The 22779-nt window shown below is 41.4% G+C and overlaps 1 protein-coding gene and 1 long non-coding RNA gene across 2 annotated transcripts in view; both read left to right on the top strand.

Moving 5' to 3' along the window:
• Positions 1-433: 433 nt before the first annotated feature.
• Positions 434-22779, top strand: part of LOC131832351 (uncharacterized) — a 138919-nt gene continuing 116573 nt past the window's right edge. The window contains exon 1 of the long non-coding RNA XR_009354008.1: positions 434-545. This is a non-coding gene — a long non-coding RNA (uncharacterized LOC131832351). The remainder of the gene's footprint in view (positions 546-22779) is intronic.
• Positions 2944-3299, top strand: LOC131832350 (NADH dehydrogenase [ubiquinone] 1 alpha subcomplex subunit 3-like). The gene has a single exon (XM_059175240.1). The coding sequence runs from the start codon at positions 2959-2961 to the stop codon at positions 3250-3252; it is 294 nt and encodes a 97-aa protein (XP_059031223.1). The 5' UTR covers positions 2944-2958; the 3' UTR covers positions 3253-3299.

Below are 22779 nucleotides of genomic sequence, written 5' to 3'. Positions count from 1 at the left end.
TTGGTAGCATTTTCCTCTCAGGTTCATTTTCCAATGTTAATCATTAGTCGTTCGTCACGAACTCTCCACGAAGCTGCCTAGAACATAGGGCTCTGCATACTCCAACAATAGTGGATAGGGGCTCTGAAGGTTACCAGTGACCTGGGGTCACATCCCTGGGTCAACAAAAGATGAAAAGTTAGGCTAGTGGTCACAGACCCCAGGTCCTGGGAAAGGTAGTCCTCTCCAGGTCGTGGAAACTGAGAAGGAAGGAGGTCCATGTGTACCCCTGGCTTGGGGAGACAGGCCTCGTAGGTTCCCAGAAACCCCTTTGATTTGCTGCCCATTCCACATGATGTTTAGTAATAAACAGAGTTCAATGACCAGTCTAGACAAACAAATCATGGCCCTGGCAAACCCCTGTGTTCTGATGACATGTTATGTCTCTGCAATGCTGAGCGGAAGCAGTCAGCTTTGAAACTGAGGCCGCGCCTTTGTGAGCTAACAGCAAAGAGAGAGGCTGAGAGGGATTCAGACAACAGACCGAGCTCCGGCCAAATTAGAAGGTATGCCCTGCTTTGTGGTTTGTGAGTTTCCTGCTCCGTCTTCCTCCAGGCATTAGGAAGCTGCCCTGAACTTGAGTGAAATGTGAGAGGTTTTAATATTAATATTTCTGAAGCCCTCAGGGTTGACTCAGCCACCTGCTTCCCCCGTAGCAGCTGTCCTGCACAGTTTTCACTGAAGAGACACCATGTTCCCCTTTAACAAAGTATTTCATCAAAGTTGGATTTTAATTGAGTCAGGAAGCCTTCCAAGACACTTCATTTTCATGTCGCCTGGCTAGCTTTAGCCGTCATTCGCAGGTGAAGCGAAATCTCAGAACTTCCTCATTTAATGTGTTCTTTCTTCCTCCACCTTGTCGATGAAAGCATGGCACCAGACCTTGGCAAGTTCGTGTGTTATCAGCACGTAGCAAACAGTAAAATCTCCTTTCTGTTGAGACTGAGATAGGATAGATGCTAAGAAAGGACTGAGCTCTCTGAATTCTCTGTAAAATAATCCTGGGTGAAAACAGTGGCTTTTTTTTTTTTTTTTTTTAATTTGAACATGTGTTTTTCATAAATACAGTCCAGGATGATAAACTGTGTGTATATATACAACAAAGAATGCTTAGAAAATGTGGTTAGTAGTATTCTTCTGTGAATGTTATTTGGGCTGTTTTCATTTAGAAATAATTCATTTTCAGTATTTCAGGAGTTTCTTTTACAATTATTTAAATACATTTTTTTTTCTTTGCCTGCATGGAATTGTTTACTCAGTGTTAATGGTTCTTCACAAATATTTACTAAATCACTCTGTAAACTGTTCTCCAAATTAGCCCAGAAGGTTTAAGACTCTGCCTAACTCCCTTCTTTTAGTCTCCAGCCTTTTAAGGTAATCTCTCCACTGGTATCTGTGCAATTAACTGAGAGCATTTTAATAACAGGGAATAATAATTGCTGTTTGCCTATCACTGAGAGGAATTTCCCCCCATACATTTATTTTGAGGGAGACTACATCATCATGTAGCACATGATGATGCTGATAAAGACTTTAATTACTGCAGGAGAAATTTTGGTAGATGGGGAGCAAGGATTTGCAATACTTAATTCTCCACAAAATATGAGCAAAAAATAAGAGTCTTAAATCCTACAAGTGCTGCAAAAGTGGGAACTTCCAGAAAGGTGTTTTATAGATGGTCCTAAATCTATAAAATATATTCACGTGTGTTTCAAAGAATGCAGAGATGAACAAATGGTCAGGGAATGAAAACAAAAGCTGATGTTTTTGCTTCTCTTTTTAGGGAAAAGGTTTCATCAGGAACATAAAGTAATTCCTCTACAGACCAACCTGGGTGAAAGAGTGTTCATTCACACTACCTGACCTTAGTAGAATGTTACTTATATATGTATTTTTTCTTACATGTCCAGTTCTATAAATTTTCATTTTAATTGCAACATGAAAGAATTATATCTCATCTTACCTTAATATTTACCCTGGTCTAAATTTGAACTCACAAATTTTCAATAAAGTAATGCCTTTGTTAATTAGATTTCAGGGATCAAGAACTGTATTAAATAGACTGGATTAATATGCATGTATAAATATACTTGGGATACCCAGGCCTGCAATTCATAGAACAGAAACACAGCAGCCATTTCTCAGCTACTGCAGAGGTTCACCAGGTCAAATTACTTGAAATTCAAGGAGATCTTTGTCATCCTTCATCTGAGAAAGTACATGTGACTCAGTTAGCTTAAGAATTTAAAGCTAGAATGAGTCAGAAATTCACCTGTCTCATCACATTAGTTAATTCACTTTTGCATTCATCCAACAAATGAGGACCTACTAGGTGCCACCCCTCCCTGCTAGGTGTTAGGATTACAGATTTTTCCTTGCCATCAGAAAGTAGTATTCCCATGAAACTTTTCATGAGCCAAAGTGGTGTAAAGTGAGGAAGCCATTCTCATTAATTTATATGGAAAACTTTCTGAGTGTGCCCAGAGGCCCCCCCCCTCCAAAACCTCACTTTTCTGGTACCATAGGACCCATCTTGCTAACAGATGCACAAAATAAATTGGGATAAAGCACAGGTATTGACAGACACAGGTCAAAGTTCTGGCAGCTCGAGCTGAGGGAGCAGCTCGGGCTCCCAAGCAAGGAGACCGGGGATGCCACTCTTGCTTCCTAGGTCTCCCACTGCCTCTACACGGACTCATTGCAAAACAAATGCTAGACGCTTTTTGCGATTTTCCACCTTTTTCATAAAAGCAAAAATCCTCTTCTGATTTCTTTTGCTTAGTGCAAATAGGACCTCTTTCATAAAAACAATGTGATGTAACTTGAACTTTCAAAAAGTGGTGAGCAAAGGCAGATCAGCTCCTGCTCTCATGAGGTGGAAATTGGGGAGAACTGACATGATCAGATCAGCACTTTGAAATGCTCAGCTCGGCCGCTGCCGCCGACGCTGCGACCAAGATGGCCGGGAGACTCGCCACTTTCCTCAAGGATGCCTGGGCCAAGGAGCCGGTGCTGGTCGCGTCCTTCACCATCGGGGGCCTCGCTATAATTCTGCCGGCTCTCAGCCCCTTCACCAAATACGCCGCCATGATCAACCAGGTCACACCCTACAACTATCCAGTGCCCGTTCGGGATGATGGGAACATGCCTGATGTGCCCAGCCACCCTCAGGACCCCCAGGGCCCCAGCTTGGAGTGGCTGAAGAACTTGTGAGCACGCCCTATGACACGGAGGAGGCCCCTCCCCTGTAGTCAATAAAATGCGAAAAGCAAAAAAAAAAAAAAAAAGAAATGCTCAGCTCATTTATTTTGAAATTTTAAAGATAATTCTAATATTCAAGTAAACTGCTGGAATAGAACCTTAGATAGCCTCAAAAATTTCAAAGGTGACATGTATTCACTGATGGGACTATAGCTTAAATTACCAAGAGGATTTCTAGTACTACTATATTTATATTATTTTGTGCGGAAGAAGTTTAAAAGGATACCATAGTTAATAGGTGGCAGTATCTGTGCTCCCTGCCCTCTCCCCGCATGCCTCCCCCTAACCCCCCGGCCGTTTCTGGATTTATTTTGCTTTTGGTGAAGGCTAAACTTTCTGCTGGGTTAATTTTTAAAAAAAATTTAAATGCAATTAATTAACATGCAGTGTATTATTAGTTTCAGGGGTAGAATTTAGTAGTTCATCAGTTATATATAGCACCCACTGCTCATTACATCACATGCCCTCCTTAATTCCCATCACCCAGTTACTCCATCCCTCCACCTCACCGCCCCCCGCCCCCCAGCAAATCTTGGTTTGTTTCTTATGATTAAGAATCTCCTTAAGGTTTGTCTCCCTTTCAGATTTCATTTTTTTTATTTTTCCCTCTCTTCTCCTATGATCCTCTGTTTTGTTTCTTAAATTCCACATATCAGTGAGATCATATGTAATTGTCTTTTTCTAATTGACTTATTTCATTTTTCTGTTAGCTTAGTAGTATGTAATGGGTAAAAATTCACAGTCAGACTTAATCTCTGCCACTACATCCTATTCTCCTTGGGCCCACAAAATTCAATCTTACCAATTCAAGGGAAATAGTCTAGTTAGCCATGACTCAGTCATTTCCTGCCTAGATGCAGTCATGTGCAGGGTTCTGCCCCCTTCCCTGGCTCTGGGGTCAGCATCTGAGTTCACCCATGGGAGATGTTGGCAGACTTTGCAAAATGGGTTGAGGGAAATCCTCTGGCTCTGAGTGGCACTCTATGAGATGTCATTGGCCTTACGGTTTGTTGTTGTTGTTTTTTAAAGATTTTATTTATTTGGGAGAGAGAGCATGAGTGGGGAGGGGCCTAGGGAGAGGAAGAGAGAAAGAATTTGAAGCAGAATCCACAGTGAGCACAGAGCCCCACATGGGCTCAATCCCACTGCCCTGAGATCATGATCTGAGCTGAAACCAAGAGTCAGACAATTAACCACTGGGCCACCTAGGAGCCCTGGCCTGGTGGTCTTTAAAGGTCACTGGCCTCAGTTCTCCTAGTTTCTGCAGTTATGTCCAGGTGCTTCTTCCTGTCAGCCCTCTACCTCCAACACCCCCAGCACCACTCCAAACTCTGCCTCTGCCATGGTCCAACCAGGAGACCACGTCTGGTACGTTGGCCCTTCCTCTGCTTGGCCAGAGTGGTGGGACTCCTTACGGACACATCACTGGCTCAGCTTTAACCCCTGGGGCATTGGCCAATGAACTGCCTTCAGAAAAACTTGCTGTGCTGGGATTTCAAGCAGACTTCTCTACTCTGGAACCCCTTCAGAGTATTTAGGCACATGGGCACGGCTTTCAGGCACACCTTGGAGCAGGTGTGAGGCAGAACGTGTGGGTGGGGCTTGGGGGTGGGGCTTGAAGCAGGCCTGGGACAGGTGTGGGATAGGGCAGAATAGACTAGCAATGAACACTAGTGTCCCCCCATTTGTCAACACTCCACTCCCACCAAGATTTTTTAATCTCTTCCCTTTCCAGTGGAGAGAAAGTTTTCCCTCCCCCAAACTATTATTTATGGATAAACTTTATATATAGGTTACACAGAAGGCTAGTACTTGATTTTTTAAAAAAGATTTTATTTATTTATTTAGAGAGTGAGTGTGGGGGAGGGGTAGAGGGAGAGGGAGAGAAAGAAGAGAATGTCAAGGAGACGCTGTCCTAAGTGCAGCATCCCACATGGGACTTGATCTCACTACCCTGAAATCATGACCTGAGTTGAAAACAAGAGTCAGTTGCTCGACAAACTGAGCTATGTAGGCACCCTGCTATATTTATATATTTCTATATATATAGAAATACATATATGAGAGAGAAAGGCTGGGGGAGAGGGAGAGAGAACTGAGAATTGGAGGCTTAACCAGGTGCCTCTCTAGCACTTGATATTTAAAACCAAGTTTTTGAACCTCAGAAAATCTTTTATCTTTCAAAAGCCTGTTTTTTTGCAAATCAGAAGAGTCTTGGTTTTCTAGACTAGTCTCCACTAGAAGTTTAAAAAATTGATAGTAAAAAAAATTATATTTAGAAATGTGGTTGCTTTATTCTCACTGGATTTTGACCTCTCACGAGGTGGTAAATCTCAGTGTCAAATTCTGTTTTTGTTTGTTTTTTAAAAAAGTTTATTTAGTTATTTATTTTTAGTAATCTCTATACCCAGTGTGGGGCTTGAACTCATAACCCTGAGATCAAGAGTCACTTACTCTTCCAACTGAGCCAGCCAGGTGCCCTTCAAATTCAGCTTTAATGGAGGAAAAATGAGAGGCAGGTAGAGAAGGTTGTAAGGGCAGGAAAATGAAAGATGCATTGATTGGAAGAATTTACTGAGAACAAAACCCCTTTAGAAAATGTTTCAAAAACATCATCCCTGTGTCCTTAAGAATTGAAGCTACCAAGCAGAACCTTAGGTTTTCTTTATTCAGGGCAGAGCATACGCTTCAAAACCTCAGTGGTGTGCCATTTTTCTTTTTGCTTACAACTTTCTTAGCAAGGTCTTTATTGAGGCCAGTTCTGTATCTGCCCTGAATTTATGACCCAATTTGTGCTGAACACTATTTTTGTTTCTGCTTTCTATGCCTTCATGGTAGTGTTTAAATTTGTTAAGTGTGAAATCTCACCCCAAAGCCTTTTCTTGAAAGTGATTCCAAACATCGAGGAGTGGATGATTGAAGCTGCTCTCCAAAAATCATTACCCAAAATGTGACATGAAATGAGACTTAAACTGCCAGTCAAAAAGGTGGGAACACAATGCTGGGATGTTTGTGAGAATGCAATTGCTTATGCAAATGATAGTACCAGATCACTGGGAGTGAAATAGAACTGTACTTCAGGCCACTGGAGGAGCTAACAACTTCATTGTAAGGAAATACTAAATAGTAATATAGGTCTGCAACATGCTCAGTACATAGAAGGTGTTGAGAAGTATAGACTGAAGGGCTCCTGGGTGGCTCAGTTGGTTCAGTGTCTGCCTTCAGCTCGGGGCATGATGCCTCTGTCCTGGGATCGAGCCCTGCATCTGGCTCCCTGCTTAGCAGGGAGTCTGTTTCTCTGTCTCCCTCTGCTGTTCCCCCGCTTGTGTGCTGGAGTGCGCACACTCGCACATCTCTCAAACAAATAAATAAAATCTTAAAAACAGAAAGTATAGATTGGCTGTTCAGCCTTTCCGAGGCCAATCAGCAAAGCCTTGTGAGACAAGCTGAACTGCCTGCCCTATCCTTCCTCCCATTTCATTTTCCTGGGGAGAAACTAGAGGCACATTGACTCTTCAGCATAAGGAAGGAGATGGGGCTTTAGTTCTTGTTCTGTGAGACTGGGTGTCAGTAGATCTCTAGTGCCTAGAGAATTTTTTATTGATTATTAGAAAGTCTGGCTCACCCCATGATGTAGGATCAAGTTTTAATGATCTCACCAAGGAGACTACAGGGCCCTTTACCATTTAGATCCATCAAGGTGGGAGAATGACAAAGTATAAAGCCAGGTAAGGTCAGGGGCTGTCCTCCTTGCTGCCTCTTTCATGGAGAAACAGTGTAGGTGAATAAAGACTGGCCCTGAATTCAAATCCTACCTCTGTTGTTTCTTAACCAATCCTGAAGAACTAACTTAACCTCCTTGAACTTCAGTAGACACACCTGATTAAAGGTGGGCTTGTGAAGATAAGAAGGATTAATAGGTCAAGTACCCATGAATCAAAGTTATAGTTTGTGTTTTAAATGTTTTTAAGAAATTTTTAAGATTTTATTTATTTAAGAGAGGCACAAGGAGCGATGGCAGTGGGGGGGAGGGGCAGAGGGAGAGGGAGAAGCAGGTTCCCCAGTGAACAGGGAGCCTGATGTCTGTTGAGGGCTTGAGCCCAGGACCCTGGGACCATAACCCAAGCCAAAGGCAGATGCTTAACTGACTGAGCCACCTAGGCATCCCTAGTTTGTGTTTCAAATAATGTGTTGTTGTTGTTGTTTTACATTTTCTAAATATGTAACATAATATGATCATATTGAATATGTTCTTTCCAAATACAAGCCCCCTCCCATATTGTGAGGTGCCGTCTTCCACTGATCGTCACTGAATTGGGCTTTTTAAATTGACCCTTGTGCTCATCTGGAACATACACTGCAGAATATTATAACATAATCAATGTGAATGTCATTACCATTCATTATCCCTAAAAGCATTTATGAGACAGCTGTATGCTTGGGGCACTGTCTAGATGGATCGACAGCCCTTGATTTCTGGCACCTTGCAAGCCAAGATGATTCTGCAATCATCAGGCTTGGAGGCTTGAAAATGGAAAGACTGGCAAGATTGGGTCACAATAATGGCATTTTCAGAGCACATCAGCAAAAAGAAAGACTACCTGGGGTCATATGGCATGCAGTGAGTAACACAGAGGGACCTACATTTGTTGTGAAGATGGAAGAGGTCAGTTAGTCTGAAAAAGCTCAAAGATAGAGACTGGGTTTTGAGAGTTGCTTCAGAGAAAGAAAGAATGCAGAGGGCATTGGTCCAGTCAGTTAGGAATAAATCCTGCTTGGGGTAGAATGACCAGGTTAATCATGTGATTTCAAAGATTAGGAGAGCTATGGGGATCTCCTGATCGTACCAGTGAAGGAGATATTCTATACTTACTGTGTCCTGGCCTAGGACTACAAGAGAAATTTCTGCTTTCCAGGAGCTATTCCTCTAGGATGTGGTATGTCAGGATAAATGCAGGACAGTGTGTTGTGAGTATTTGGGGAGGAAGTGACTAGTTCAAGTAAGGGAGGGGCACTTGCTTGGGGAAAGCTTCACAGAGATCATGACATTCTCCAGATTAGGAAATTGAGGCCCAGGGAGAAAAAAAACAAATTGTTCAAGAACACAAAACAGAGAAGTAACAGAGTTGAGATTATAACCCACACCCCCTGTCTTAAGCTATGACTCATTCCTGGCCATTTTCCTAAGAGCTGTTTCTCTGCCTGAGGAAAGTGAGGAATCACATGAGGCTGAAGGCATTGCAGAACAGAAAGGGAGCTAGCTGATCTTGGGTTTCCTGATAAAAAAAGTTTGAGACTGAGGCTTGGTTTACCATGCAAAAGACCTGTATCTGGGGGCTCCCTAAGGTGAAGCTGAGAATGAAGAGCACACAGAGGAGAGTTGAGATTTCAAATGCTGATGACATTCTTTTGACCTCTAAATCTCTACCTGTGGGTCTTTGCTTCATCCAGTTTGAGTTATGACATGTGACTCAAGAATCTTCCACTGATGCAAGTAAGCCAGTACTTTGACAGTGGGGTCATTGACACGGGGACCCCCGTGAAGGCTGGAGGTGTAGAGATGGGAAAGAATGCTTGGCAAGATGCTGAGGCATGGGAGAGGTGGAGGAATTTGATGGATGGATAACTGGGTGGATAGATGGAAGGATGAATCTCCTATCACTGGAAGGCTCTCAGGTTTATGGCTGCTGGTGAGGCACAGGGTGATGAAGGCGTCCGTCCAAGAGCCGACATTTTTGCAGAGACTGGAGAAGCTCTCTCATTTCCTGTCTCATCTTTCTCTTCCCAGCCATATTTAACTTGAGTGGCTCTATCTGGATCCATGGAGTGATGAAAAACTCAGAATGCTCAAAGCTGTGGAGACAAAAACCATCATTTGAATGTGGTTTTTGATGATTTGCAGGCTACCAGGAGTAGCCTTAAAACCTTTCCCTTCACAGCAATTTGAAAAGACTGTTTCACCGAGGCAGGAAAATACCCACTCTGTAGATTTTGGGTTTCATATTCAAATTGTATGGCAGCCAAAGATTAAGAGAGTGAATCAGCTGGGGTCAGGCTGCTCATAAACACTAGTCACGTCATTAGATGATGAGATGAAGATTTTAAAATCTTTCAACTCAGTTTCCTTCATTTATGATATTCTCATTGAGTAAGTGTCACCATAAGAAAGCAGCTTGAGACAATGTTGAAAACATAAGGGAAGAGAAGGAAGAAACAAGGGGATCTGAGACTAATTGTAGTTAACCTAATATGTGTAATTTGGGATTCTAATCAAAGAGATTCACAGCCCATTGGGTCCCCTCACATTTGCTTAATATAATCTGATTTCCTAGTTTCAGAATGGGAAACAGTGAAAGGTTTAGAGAAGCTGGGATGTGGCTGAGTGTCATCTGACTGTCCCACTGACAGCTGGAAAAAAGAACCCATGTGACTCTCAAGGCACAGGTTGGGAATGAAATAGTTGACAGAGTGAGGAACACGGTTTTAGAAGGTGGCCTCGTTAGTTGTCACAGTAGGAAAAAATTTGCTCTGCTGATTTTCTTTTGAAAGACTCAAGATGCTTTATTTGTTTAGTATCACAAATGCTTTTCACTAATTTCAGTATTTTTATTATCTCATTTCCTGGGTGACCTAACAACAGAGTATGAGTAAGCAGAACAGGAGGGCATTTCTAAGAAAAGCATTATTCATGTCTCCGAGAGGAGAGCTTTAGGGAAAGGAACGCCTGGAACCACTTTCTTGAGACCATAACCCTGTTCATTTGGAGAGAGAAGTCAACAAGTCTGTACGTCCGGGCACTTCTCTTGTTTAGTCTAAGAGAAACTGAATTTCCAGTTTTGCCAGTGTGCTAATGACGCAGGAAGGGGAGAGAGAGGAATTCCAGCACCAGTGAGCTGCTGCTTTGGACCTGGGTAGGAAATTCCATTATATTGACGAACTTTGGAGCAAGCGACTCCTGAATAATGAGACTGGCGTTCTCTTCCTTTTCTATTATTGTGAGCTACATGAAAGTGAAGGCAGGAAAGGAAAGGCAGGCAAAATAAAAGAGCAGTGAGGTGCCTTTCTGTGTCCACCAGATGGACAAACATCAAAAGACCTGCTGAAACCAAGTATGCTCAAGGATGGAAGAAAACAGAAACTCATACTCGTTGGTGGATGGTAGGTTTTGTGCTGTTACTTTGTAGAGCAAATTGGTAATTCCCAGTAAAGTTGGGAGATGCCTCTCCTCTGTGAATCAGTTATTTCACTTCTAAGTATTTCCTCTAAGACTCTCTCATAAATGCTCAAGGAACATTGTAACAGCAAAAGAAGTAGAAATGATCTAACTGCTGGCGAGAGTGGGGGCTTGACCAATTGCCGCCTCAGCCAGCCCCCCGGGGAAAATCCAGCTACCTGTCCGTTTCTGCTTAGTTTACAATTTTAGAAGCTTGAAAATATTCACGACACATAATGTTTCATATCATATAAAAATTTTATGCAATTTGAATGTTAGTGTCCATGGTAAAGTTAAAGTGGCACAAAGCCTTGCTCGTTCATGGAGGCATTGTACTGTGGGGCTGCTACGTGACTCTGACGTTCACTGAAGTTGGAGGAACAGTGAACGAAAGGAATGAATAGGTTGTGGGGGATTCAGATAATGGAATAATGTACGGTAGTTAAGAACAATGAGTTAGAGCTACATATTAACATGTCAAAAAAACAAGGGGGAAAAAACCACAAAAGGACATGTATAATATGATACTGCTTGGCACATTAAAATATAGTAAATGTGGTTTATACATACATAGATAAGTGGCAAAAGTTCTACAACATGCATTTAATTAATAATATTAATTATGGAATGGTGGCTACCTCTAAAAAAAAAAGGGGGAGAATGGAGGAGTGTTATATTTTAGCCGTACTTATATTTTATTCCTTAAAAACAGAGAGTCCTGAATTAAATATGACAAATCTTTTTTTTTAAATTTTTTTATTTTTTATAAACATATATTTTTATCCCCAGGGGTACAGGTCTGTGAATCACCAGGTTTACACACTTCACAGCACTCACCAAAGCACATACCCTCCCCAATGTCCATAATCCCACCCCCTTCTCCCAACCCCCCTCCCCCCAGCAACCCTCAGTTTGTTTTGTGAGATTAAGAGTCACTTATGGTTTGTTTCCCTCCCAATTCCATCTTGTTTCATTGATTCTTCTTCTACCCACTTAACCCCCCATGTTGCATCACCACTTCCTCATATCAGGGAGATCATATGATAGTTGTCTTTCTCTGCTTGACTTATTTCGCTAAGCATGATACGCTCTAGTTCCATCCATGCTGTCACAAATGGCAAGATTTCATTTCTTTTGAAGGCTGCATAGTATTCCATTGTGTATATATACCACATCTTCTTTATCCATTCATCTGTTGATGGACATCTAGGTTCTTTCCATAGTTTGGCTATTGTGGACATTGCTGCTATAAACATTTGGGTGCACGTGCCCCTTTGGATCACTACGTTTGTATCTTTAGGGTAAATACCCAGTAGTGCTATTGCTGGGTCATAGGGCAGTTCTAAATATGACAAATCTTAATTCCATATGTGATGTGATAGTTTTTATATGCTTGAAAAGTTAAAGCCATACTTTCTCATAAAACAATTAGGAATAAAAAGAGTAATATTAAATAATTAGGTATTAAAAGTGATCTGAGATAATAATATTCTGGTATTTTTCCTTTTACTACTCTTTTTCATCTATGCTTGATAAAAAGACTTTTCATTTTATGATATTTACAATTTTATATTCTTTTACTTCTTATTTATTATTGGCTCTTAGGAATTTTCCATGTTATTATTCTAATTTGTATCGTAACCACAATTACTCCATATGTGTGACACTTTTTCTGAGATTAAAAAAAAAGTCATTTTAGAGAAAGAGAGAGAGAGTGTGTGTGCAAGCATGAAGGGGGGAAGAACAGAGGAGGAGGGAGAAGGAGAGGGAGAGAGAGAATCTTTCGAGAAGACTCTGCACTGAGCACAGAGCCCAATGTGGGGGGGGCTCAATCTTGTGACCCTTAGATCATAACCTGAGCTGAAACCAGGAGCTGGACACTCAACCTGCTGAGCCACCCAGGTGCCCCAACACTTCTTCTGATTTTTAACATATGTTTGCTATAAAAATTTGAAAAATAATGTATAAAGAAAATAAAAACTGTTATCACAACATTCTGATGCAGTAATATTTTGTGTAATTCTTCCAGTCTTGATTGTTGTTTTGCATCTTTAATTTTTTACTTAACTATGCATTGTGAGAATTTTGCTAGAATACTAGATTTGTATTCTACCACATGATTTTAAATGGCTCCATATTATTCTGTTACATATGGGTTAAGGGGGGGGGCAGCCTGGGTGGCTCAATCATTAAGGGTCTGCCTTTGGCTCAGGTCATGATCCCAGGTTCCTGGGATCAAGTCCCCACGTCGTCGGGGCTCCTTGCTCAGCGGGAAGCCTGCTTCTCCCTCTCCCACTCCCCCTGCTTGTGTTCTCTCACTCACTGTCAAATAAATAAAAAAAATCTTTAAGAAAAACAAACAACAAAAAAACATATGAATTAAGGAATGCAAATGTTCATTTAACCTGTCTTCCTTTTTACTCTCTGTCCACATTTGTTTGTATGAGATAGAAAACTGAATAATCGGTTGCTGATCTCTGTGGGGGCCGGGAGGGAGGAGCAGGTGCTGGGGAAGTTGCAGGAAAGTCTCCTGAGCTCTGAGGAGGGGGCAGGATGGGCGGTCAGTCTGGATTCTCACCCCCAGTGGGCTCTACCTGAGTTGAAAGAGTTTGCTTATAATCTTTTGCCTCTACCTCTGGACAGCTGGTGTGTGATGGGCTGACAGGCAGTGCAAACCTTTGTGGGGATGATGCACTGTATGGTTCTCACCTTCTGTACTAAGGAGACAAGCAATGAATGTTGGGTACAAATGGAAAATACCACAAAGCCTTATATAAAAACCTTACTTTCTAGGTCATTTTACTCTAACTTGTTTGTTTTATGTAATTTAGTAGCCCAAGAACATGTCTTACTTTTCCTCATCTTATGTGTTGTGCTCTCTTTTAATGATTCTGAAATGTATGTTTGTTCATATTTTAACAACCCTGGAACTGAGATGGGTGGCACAATTCCCGGTGTCTTGATACCATTTCAACTTTGTTCCCATCTTAACATTTGGGAAACAAGGTGTCACTTATGATCTATGACTTCCTAGGTTCAATAGGATGTTGTATTTTAAAGCTGTGGTTTTCAGTCTTGGCTACACATTAGAATCATCTGGAACTTTAAAACTATATAAAAGATGCCTGGTCCTAAGCGATGTTCTATTAAATTTGCTGGAGTGGAGGCTACACATCTGTACTAAAAAAGCTCCCCAGAGTTGGAACCACTGTCATAGACTTTAATGGAGTTAAAAATAATGTATTATCATTACAATCGAAGACCAAGTTAGGGTGACTCTTAGAGTTTCTAGAAGAGTTGGTTTCCAACTTATAGAGAAGTTCAGTTAGGTATCCAAGTGTTAGAAGAACTGGAAAGAAGAATTGAAAGAATTGGGTTGGAATAGAAAGATGGATCTTGGTTCTAGAAATTTTTAGTTTTATGGCCTTAAGCAGATGAGTGAGCTTCTCCCAACCTTAGTTCCTTTGTAAAATAACAAAATATCTACTTCCTAGGGTGGTTGTGAGGATTAGTCAAGGTAATACACTAAAAAGCCTACCACATTCTAGGACTCATTATAACTACCTGGAAATGGAGGTTTTATTGCAAAGAGTGTTAACTTAAATTGAAAGTAGATTTCTTGAGCCTGGATAAAAAAAGAAATGGAGCTTTGTGTGATTTATTTAAACCTTTTGAATGAATTCCTAATGTTAGGGTCACCAACTTATTTAACACGGTAAAAATAGAAAGCAACAAAAGTTTAAAGGTCAATGTCAGCTCATTTTCTCATTTTTTGTAAAATAATTAAAGGAATTGCATTGAAAGGACTTATATTAACAAACTTAAATTTATATATCCAGAACAACTCTAAAATCACCTAGCTACACTCATAGAAAAGGGACCACTTTTCACGATAGCCAGTAATCACAAATGATAATGGGAAATGTGATAAATTCACTTGATAGTAGCAACACGGCCTTTATTTCCTGTGTGGGGCTTGGTAAATTGTGTGCTTTACATTGCATTAAGGTCAGTTTCTATATGTATCATAACAATTTCCTGTATTTGTTGAAGAGATACATAACCGTGTACACTTTTTCCACTATGAGAAAAAACATTTTCCAGCTACATTGCATTTCTGGAAATGGAATCAACCTTAACCACTGGCACCAAATATTTAGCAGTCTGGGCTCTGGTGGAGAGAAGAAGAGAGGAGTTTTCACTGCTCTCAGATCGCTTTTGCCACAGGGTGGATATTATAACATGATATTTCTGTGCTCTGAATAGTTGAGCTTGTGGGGAAAGCTAGCATTGCCAGTGCTCAGTGTCAAGCCACAGCCTGGAATTATCGTGTCCACCAGGCCCTTTATCTTGAGTACATGGGGGAAGCTCTTTCCATGTAGAGCCAATGCTTGCTTGTGTGGATAACCCACTTTATGGATTATTCACAGAAATTTTGAGGCTGTGCCTGGATTCTTTTTCTCCCAACTGTCTTGCCACCCACTAGGATTCTCCAAACCATCTCCTTCATTTGGTTGGTGTGTGCTGAGGAACTCAGTTACAATGTCTCCATTGGAGCATTTATGGAAGGCCTATCATGTGCCAAACTTTTCATTAGATCCAATCTTTATACAAGTTTGTGACATAAGCGGTATCATCTTATTTTCCAGAGGAGGGAACAAAGATTTAGAGTTCAAGAGACTTGTCTAAGGTCACATGCTCATTTCAGAACGGATCATGGGTTCTAATTTAACTGCTGCTTTTGAAAACTTGAGCCATGGAAACTTGTCTATGAGCTTGAGGAATGTGAAAATGTTTTCTGCCAAGTTAGCATGGCAAATTTTAAACCAATCTTCCCCCACCCCTTTAAAAAAAAATAAACTCTACCCCTAGCATGGGGCTCAGACTTACAACCCAGAGATCAAGAGTGGCATCCTCTCCCATCTAAGCCAGCCAGGCACCCCCTAAACCAATCTTAGCATCGAGAGTACAAGAAAGTAAATAAATATCAAGCTATACCATTATATCATGTTATTCTGGGTTTAAAAAATAAAATCAGTTGAACAAAGATAGTACCTTTATTGCTAGATAATTATTCTTTGAGGGCAGATTATAAGTGTAGGTAATTTTTTCAATATATTTTTTGCCTGATGGAGAGGAATTTCCACATTCTTTCTAGATGATTCCTTTGTTAATATTGCTACCTAAAGCCTTGTTACCTTTGCTCTGTGTCCTACTATATAACATCGTTTCCATAACAACGAGATAGACAGAAGAGGGGGTAGCAACTGGCTCTTGAGAGAATGAAAATGCAATGGAAAGTTCCACCTGAAATAACAGCATGCAAATCACTTCAGCATATGATAAACAACAAAGAAAGTGATGCTTTTTTGGGGAGACAGCTTATTTGGCTTTTGGAATGTGCTCAGTTTTCTGACAGCTTCTCTTTCTTGTGCTATCTTTCTTGCCTTATTTTTCTTTTTGTGAGACCAAAATAAAATCATTAAAAAACAAAAATTCAACCTGACATTGCATGTGATTCAATGGCAGATGCACCGATTTGTGCTTCCAGAGAGAATTCTGGAGCAGAACATTTATAAAGGCTTTTAATTCTGAAATGAATTTGACTCTTGACGAAGCCACCTTTAGTTGCCAGGATATAGCTGAAGTGTCAGATATTCCTCTGAAGTGAGATTTCCCCAGCCATTTTGCCATCAAGGACTTCTGCTGTTATTTTTGCTTACGTCTTTCTAGAAGATTTTTAACGTACTCAAATAATTCCAGGTATTTAATATTGAACTATATGGTCTTAGAGAAATGGAAGATTTCCTTTCTGGAATATTGAAAATAGCTTTCAAAATCGAGTTTCTCTAAAACAAAAATCACTGCTGAAATACTGTCTTGAGATGGCCAGAATAGAGTGGATATTTATTTTATATTAACATATTTATATTTTATATTTATATTTTATATTAACAGAAATTGTGGGGCTCTCTTAAGTATCCCTTCCTTATATAACACAAACCACACTATAAACACTGTTTCTATTTGAGGGAGTAAATAAAGATATGGAAATGATGTTCATATAAAATTGGGAGATATGTTTGTATCATTTCACTTGGAGGCCAGATAAAGTCATTCTTCACAGCCATTTATTGCTATGATTTGTGGGTATTGCTCTTCAACAGCTTTCCCTAGGTTTTCAAGCAATCAGGGATCATAGAGTACATTTTTAAAACGTTGGAGAGGTAGTGATTAAGCACTATAATCCCTCCTTTTATGCAGACATGTAGTGTGCCTGTCCCATGTCAGCTGAATGAATTCTCTCAAGCTACACCCTTCTCTTCAAGGATCTTCACACACACCTTCCCCTGGGCTCACGCCTGCATGGGGGATCCCCATTCATAAAGCCCAGTGCCTTCATTTCAAAGTTGTTCATTTACATTTTGCTTTATTTCATTAAAAAATGAAGTCACTAGTTAGAACTTAAGGTGAGGTTCTCCGGCCACCTGCTTCAGAGTAACTTGTGCTGTTAAAACCAAATCAAACCAAACCAAACCAAACCAAACTAAACCAAACCAAACCAAAACCAAACCCAGCCCCAAATCCAGACCTATTGATCCATTGCTGGGGGGGAGATGTATAATCTGAATTTTGAATAGGCTCCCCGTTATTTATGTATTTTCTGATACTCAATCAAGCCCTCCACTGAGGCAGATTCAGAGTACGAGACTGTCCCTGGTGCTTAAAAATCTATCAAGTCATCACATGCAGGAGCAGCCCTAATATCTACTCTTCTCTTGGTTCCTGTACCAACCCCTCCCTAGCCCCTGAACCTGACCCCACCATCTGCTTCCTCACCAGGCCCTAAACCCTTCAGTTTACTCCTGGTAGTATTTTCCTCATTTCTTTTACAAGAACAGATTAAGAATGATGTCATTTGCAAAATACAGATTAGGAATGTGTGGGTAAGTACAGTTGAAGTGAGGGAGTTGGAGAGTTGTATATTTTTGTTCCAAGACCTCTGTGCTCATAGGATGATCTTGATTCTTCCTGGGGGGTGCAGGTTGGAGGGGTAGGAGTACAGTAACCATGGATATTCCACGCAGGTTTTTATATGAAAACATTTTCATTTAATTAGATGGATAGTTACCTTGATGTGATTTGAGAGCAGTGTGGTTATCTAATGATTGTGTTCAAGACCAAATGAATCCCAGCTTGCATTTCCTGGGAGGAAACTAAATTGTGGCTGAAGGAAAGTGACCCAGAAACACTGATAGATATGTGGAGAACACTATTTGGGTTTTTTTTTTTTTAAGTATATATTCATTAATAATCCAGCAGTGGATAGTTTAGAGCTAGCTTAATCGAGCCTTTGATTCCAGTTTAGCCAACTGACATACCTGAGGTGACATGAGAGGAGTAGAGAGATTAACAGTAGAGAGAAAAATGTCCCATTTGGCCCTGGGAAGAAGTTCTAAACTGAGGCCTGTGTCTTAGAATCACAGGTGAGCTGTACATCTACAGAGTTCCTTATGGTTTAGGGATATAGGAAAGTCACATGAGTTTGGATGCAGACGTATGGTAGCCAACTTTATTTCCTTCAGGCTGGCCCTGGATGTTCTGGGCTTGGTGCCCAGCAGGAGACTGACTGAGTCACCATGCCCTCCTTGAGGTTTGAAAATTGATAAAAGTTCTATCTTCACTGCTGTGAGCTCCTAATCATCTTGTGTCAATGTTGAAATTTCTCTGGAAAATTCAGGGTGTCTCATAAGTGTTGGATGGGGCAGCACTTTCCCCGGAGAGCACAAGGAGTATCAGGTTCTCTGCTAGACTATTTGTCATCTAGCAGAGATCACACCTGGTGCGAAGAAGAAACAACAGGGAAATCATTACTGGATAGAGGGGTCGGTAAAGTCTCAGGATGTAGGATTGCTAACCACCTGGTCTGGGGAGAAGCAGAAGTAATAGGAGGGCACTAGGATTCTGTAAATGGGGGAAGGCATGTGGAAAATGTAAATAAAAATGAGAGCAAACATGATAGTAGTAGTCATCCTGTTACTTGCAAATAATTGATAGCATTTATAGCCACGAGCTCTTTTGATCCTCCGAGAGCACTCAAGATGGAGGGGTGGTCGTTACCCGCATTTTACGGATGAAGGTAATGAACCACAGAAAACCTGTGATGTGCTCAAGCCCAGCTGGGGCTAGGACAGGTCTTTTGTCCCTTCTTCCACTCTTCTATTTCTTCATTCTATGCCACTGACTAATAGACCAAGATTCATCCCATCTAACTCTGCCTACATCATGCTTTTTGCCTAGGGTCAGCCTGAGCAGGGACTAAATGATCAATGATGGAGGCATGGAGAGGAGACTGGACTTTTCCCAGAGGCTGCCTTGTAAATGGATGCCCGTGACCAATGGTGTGTGTGTCTGTAGGCTAAACTGCATAATGGTTCTCTAATGTGGGTAAAAGAAGATCACCCAACTCACTTTTAACTGATGCAACTGAAACCAGATCTCTAGAGTGAAACACCCGTGCATTAGCCCTGTGATAACAGATTTCCAGATGGCTGGAACTGGACCTCCGTCTCTGCCCTTGGCCGATGATATTGACCAATAAACTGCTTTATGTCAATCGATCATGAGACACGGTGCAAGTGAATATTACATGTGGATAATAGTCTTTATTCCAGGTCATTTATAAAACCATTTAATGTACAATCTTTACTTAAGACTCTCAGAGGAGAAATGTTCTCAGAAGCCAGTTTAGAACGAAAGTTGTCCACATGATACATTGTCATTGAGGGATAACGTATACTAAAATTAAGCAAGGTGTACTCCTAAGAAGGGAAAACGTGAAGGCACTTGTGAGTGATTTGAACAGTGCTTGTAAAAATACCATTGCCTTTCCAAGTGTCCTTTCCACGGATGTAATTTTCAAAGCACTGTTAGGGCTGACCCACAAAAAGGTAGAAAGCAATCTTTTTTCTCAGAGGAACACAATTATTTTCCACTCTCCTCTATGTGTATGTAAATGTGTGTCTCTGAGAAGGTTATTCTCGCCTCTGAATTAATGTAGTCCATCTGAAAAGGGGAGATGAGTGGGCTACATGTAAATTATGACTTCCCCGGATGTTTCTTTGACATTCAATTTACAGAGATTGATCTGGTTGAGGCTGGTAATTGTGCCTCTTTCCTTGTGGGCTGTATGCATATTTGCATGGAAGGGAAATAAATGCAAAGGCGTATCTGGGAGCACCCTCAGTGCCTGGGAGCCGGCAAACGACCTCCTTCAGTGATTGTTTTCCAAGAGTTGCTATGAGTGGTCGGGGGCCAATTATTTTAAAATCATTGGTGGAGTTCAGACTCTGAATTTAATTTCCTATTCACAGACTACAGCACACTCCTAGGAAAAATAAAAGCCCACAGAGAACAGGGTGGAGAGTAGAGGTGGTGCTCCAAGGAAGAAACCAGCAGGCTCAAGGGTGAGGCAATTGCCATAGGGGTTGGGAAATGCGGAGGGCATCCCAGATATTTGTGTGTCTGTCACCTGAGTGCTAGTGAGGCTGCAGAGATAGAAGGGATTCTGTACCAACCAGCTCTGTCGGCAGCAAGAGTCAGAGTCGAGGGGAAACGTAAGAAATCAAACACAGCTCTTAGGTTTCTCAGAAAGACGTTGGGAGGGGGTATAACACTGCCTGTCTCATCTCAGTGTTCACTCCCTTGCTCTGAAGAATCACATAATTGGTCTAAAATTAGGGCAAAATGAAAGGCTTCGGTATATGTGGTTGTTGATTTCATGCTTTTTTCTCTTGCACAGTTTGCAGCCAGAAACCACATGTGATAGTTTTCTGGTTATAAAAAGTAATGGTGCTAAAATATTACAGTAACTCAGCCTACTCTTTTTAATTGTGTTCTCGATATAAGTTAGGCAGAGATAAGTTTAGGCAGTAATGTTCTCTTAAGTTCTCTTGTTTTCTATTTCTATTTAGAAAATGGACAAAACATTGTTCATTGCGCAAACAGAATGAACGTTCATTGAATTGCTCACTGGGCACCATGCTCTTTTTTGAGTGCTTTACAAGGCTTGCATCCTTGAATCCTCACAAGACTACGAGATTGTGCCTTGGGTCAATTCTCCAGGAATCAGACTTTGAGATGGGAAGGTATGTGCAGGAAGTTTATGGGGGGGGGGATCCACAGCTGTGGGGAGTGAAGGCCATGGGACTAGGACAGAGGGAAGGGTTGCAAAGCTAGGTAGCTGCAGCTAATGTCTCTACAGATCCCTGAGGGAGCTCTGAAGCTGGAAAGGCATTTCACAGTTGTCCCCTTTGAGACAAGGGGGCAAGGTTTTTATATCCGCCATGCCCCTGAATGGTCAGTGCATATTAGATTCCCCTAAGGCGGGGGTGTGACCCTGGGCAAGGCCAGCTCTCAGCAGCTGAAGAGCCATCAGATGACAGTGTTCCTAAGAGCTAGGGACATGTGCAGAAAACAGACTCCAAGAGTTAAACAACTTGCTCAAGGTCACACACAAAAGACCCCATGTAGCCTGACCCAGAGCCCACTCTCTGAACCATCATTTTGTCTCCATCCTACAAACCAGATAAGTAAACTATTAAGTGAATAAGCTACTTTTAGAGAGAAGTACATGCTCTGAAGAAAATGAAAGGGGGCATACTAATGTGCAGGTCGTATACAGGTGGCACTTCTTCTTTCTCGTAACATCAGGTATTACACTGTGTGTGTGTGGCAGAGGCCACTAGCCATCCCATCCTGCCTGAGGACACCGCCACATGGCATTCTCCCATTTCTCTCCTGGTGCCATGGGCTCCTCCTCAACCTGGCCAGGAGAACCCCTAGAGACCACACTACTGCTCCAGACCTGAGGGCTTCAGTGGCTACAGCAGCTTTGGAAGCTGGTCCATCAGACAGCAGAACTGCCATGGGACTCAGTCTCTCAGTGATGTCATGCAGCAGACATCAGCTGGACTGGAGTCCTCATGCTTGGCTTTTTGTTACGAGAGAGCAATAAACTTACTCTTCTAAGCCCTGGAATTTTAGGGGGTCAGAATTTGTTATGGGAGCTTAATCTAACCTTAGGAGTACAGTGTAGAAATATAACTAAAATACTTCAGTATGGGAGGACCTGGGTGGCTTTGTTGTCTAAAGGTCTGATTCTTGATTTTGGCTCAAGTCATGATCTTGGAGTCTTAGGATTGAGCTCCACATTGGGCTCTCCACATTCAGTGGGGAGACTGGAGATTCTCTCTCTTCCTCTGCCTCTGCTCCTCCCCCTGTTTGTGCACACTCTCTCTCCCTTTCTTTCAATAAATTAAATCTTTAAAAAAATACCTTAGTATAACATTTATGATATACATATATGATATATATATATTATGATAACTAAGGGTAGTTATCATTGGGGTGGTATGAAGGTTACTTTTATTTATCAGCTTGGCTGAGACACAGTGCTCAGATAGTTGGTTAAGCATTATTCTGGATGTTTCTGTGAAGGTACTTTTTGAATGAGATTGTCATTTAAACAGGTAGAATTTGAGTAAAGCCAAATACGTTTCATGATGTGGTTGGGCCTTATCCAATTAGTTGAATGCCTTCATAGAACAGAGATTGACCTATCTTAAGCAACAAGGAATTCTGCCTGCGGTCTGCCTTACAGCTTCTGATGCAAAATCTGTTCTTCCTGGTTCCCCAGCAGACTGCCTTTAGACACAGACTCAACTATTTCCTGAGTCTCTAGTCTGCCAGTCCCCCACCTGCATCAGACTTTGGATTCCTCAAGTCTCCACAGTCATTCCTTAGAATGTCTCCATCTAGACATATTCTGTTGGTTCTGTTCGGACAAACCTTACTGATAAAAGTAGTTATTAGCATTTGAAGCACCAAATGAGGATTCCTAGCTTCAGAGATGGCAACTGCATCTTCTTGTATCATTATAGTAATCTACTCCAAAAAGTTTGTTAATTGAGATGACAAATGATAAAAATACATATGTGTATAATTGGTGGTATGGATTGCATTCAAGATGTATGGTTGGCTAAAATGGTTTTTCTGTCTCCATTACCCTTGCCAGAATGAGGTATAAGAGTTGTCAAGCCCCATGGCCCTAGGCCTAGATTATTACTGGGCCTGGTCATATGTTCCACAGAGAACTCCACAGCCTGATCCAACCAGGGGTCCAGCTGAGTCTGCTGCTATAGTCTGTTGTGTCTGCCCCCAAGTGAACCTCTCATGTGAAGTGTTTGCTTATGAGCTGGTGAGCC

Source organism: Mustela lutreola, chromosome 5 (genome assembly GCF_030435805.1).
Source record: "Mustela lutreola isolate mMusLut2 chromosome 5, mMusLut2.pri, whole genome shotgun sequence".
NCBI lineage: Eukaryota > Metazoa > Chordata > Mammalia > Carnivora > Mustelidae > Mustela > Mustela lutreola.
This window is presented reverse-complemented; position numbering and strand designations above follow the sequence as displayed.

What these genes read in the sequence shown, in the direction of transcription:
- LOC131832350 (XM_059175240.1), top strand. Translation starts at nt 2,959, where the DNA reads ATGCTCAGCTCGGCCGCTGCCGCCGACGCTGCGACCAAGATGGCCGGG.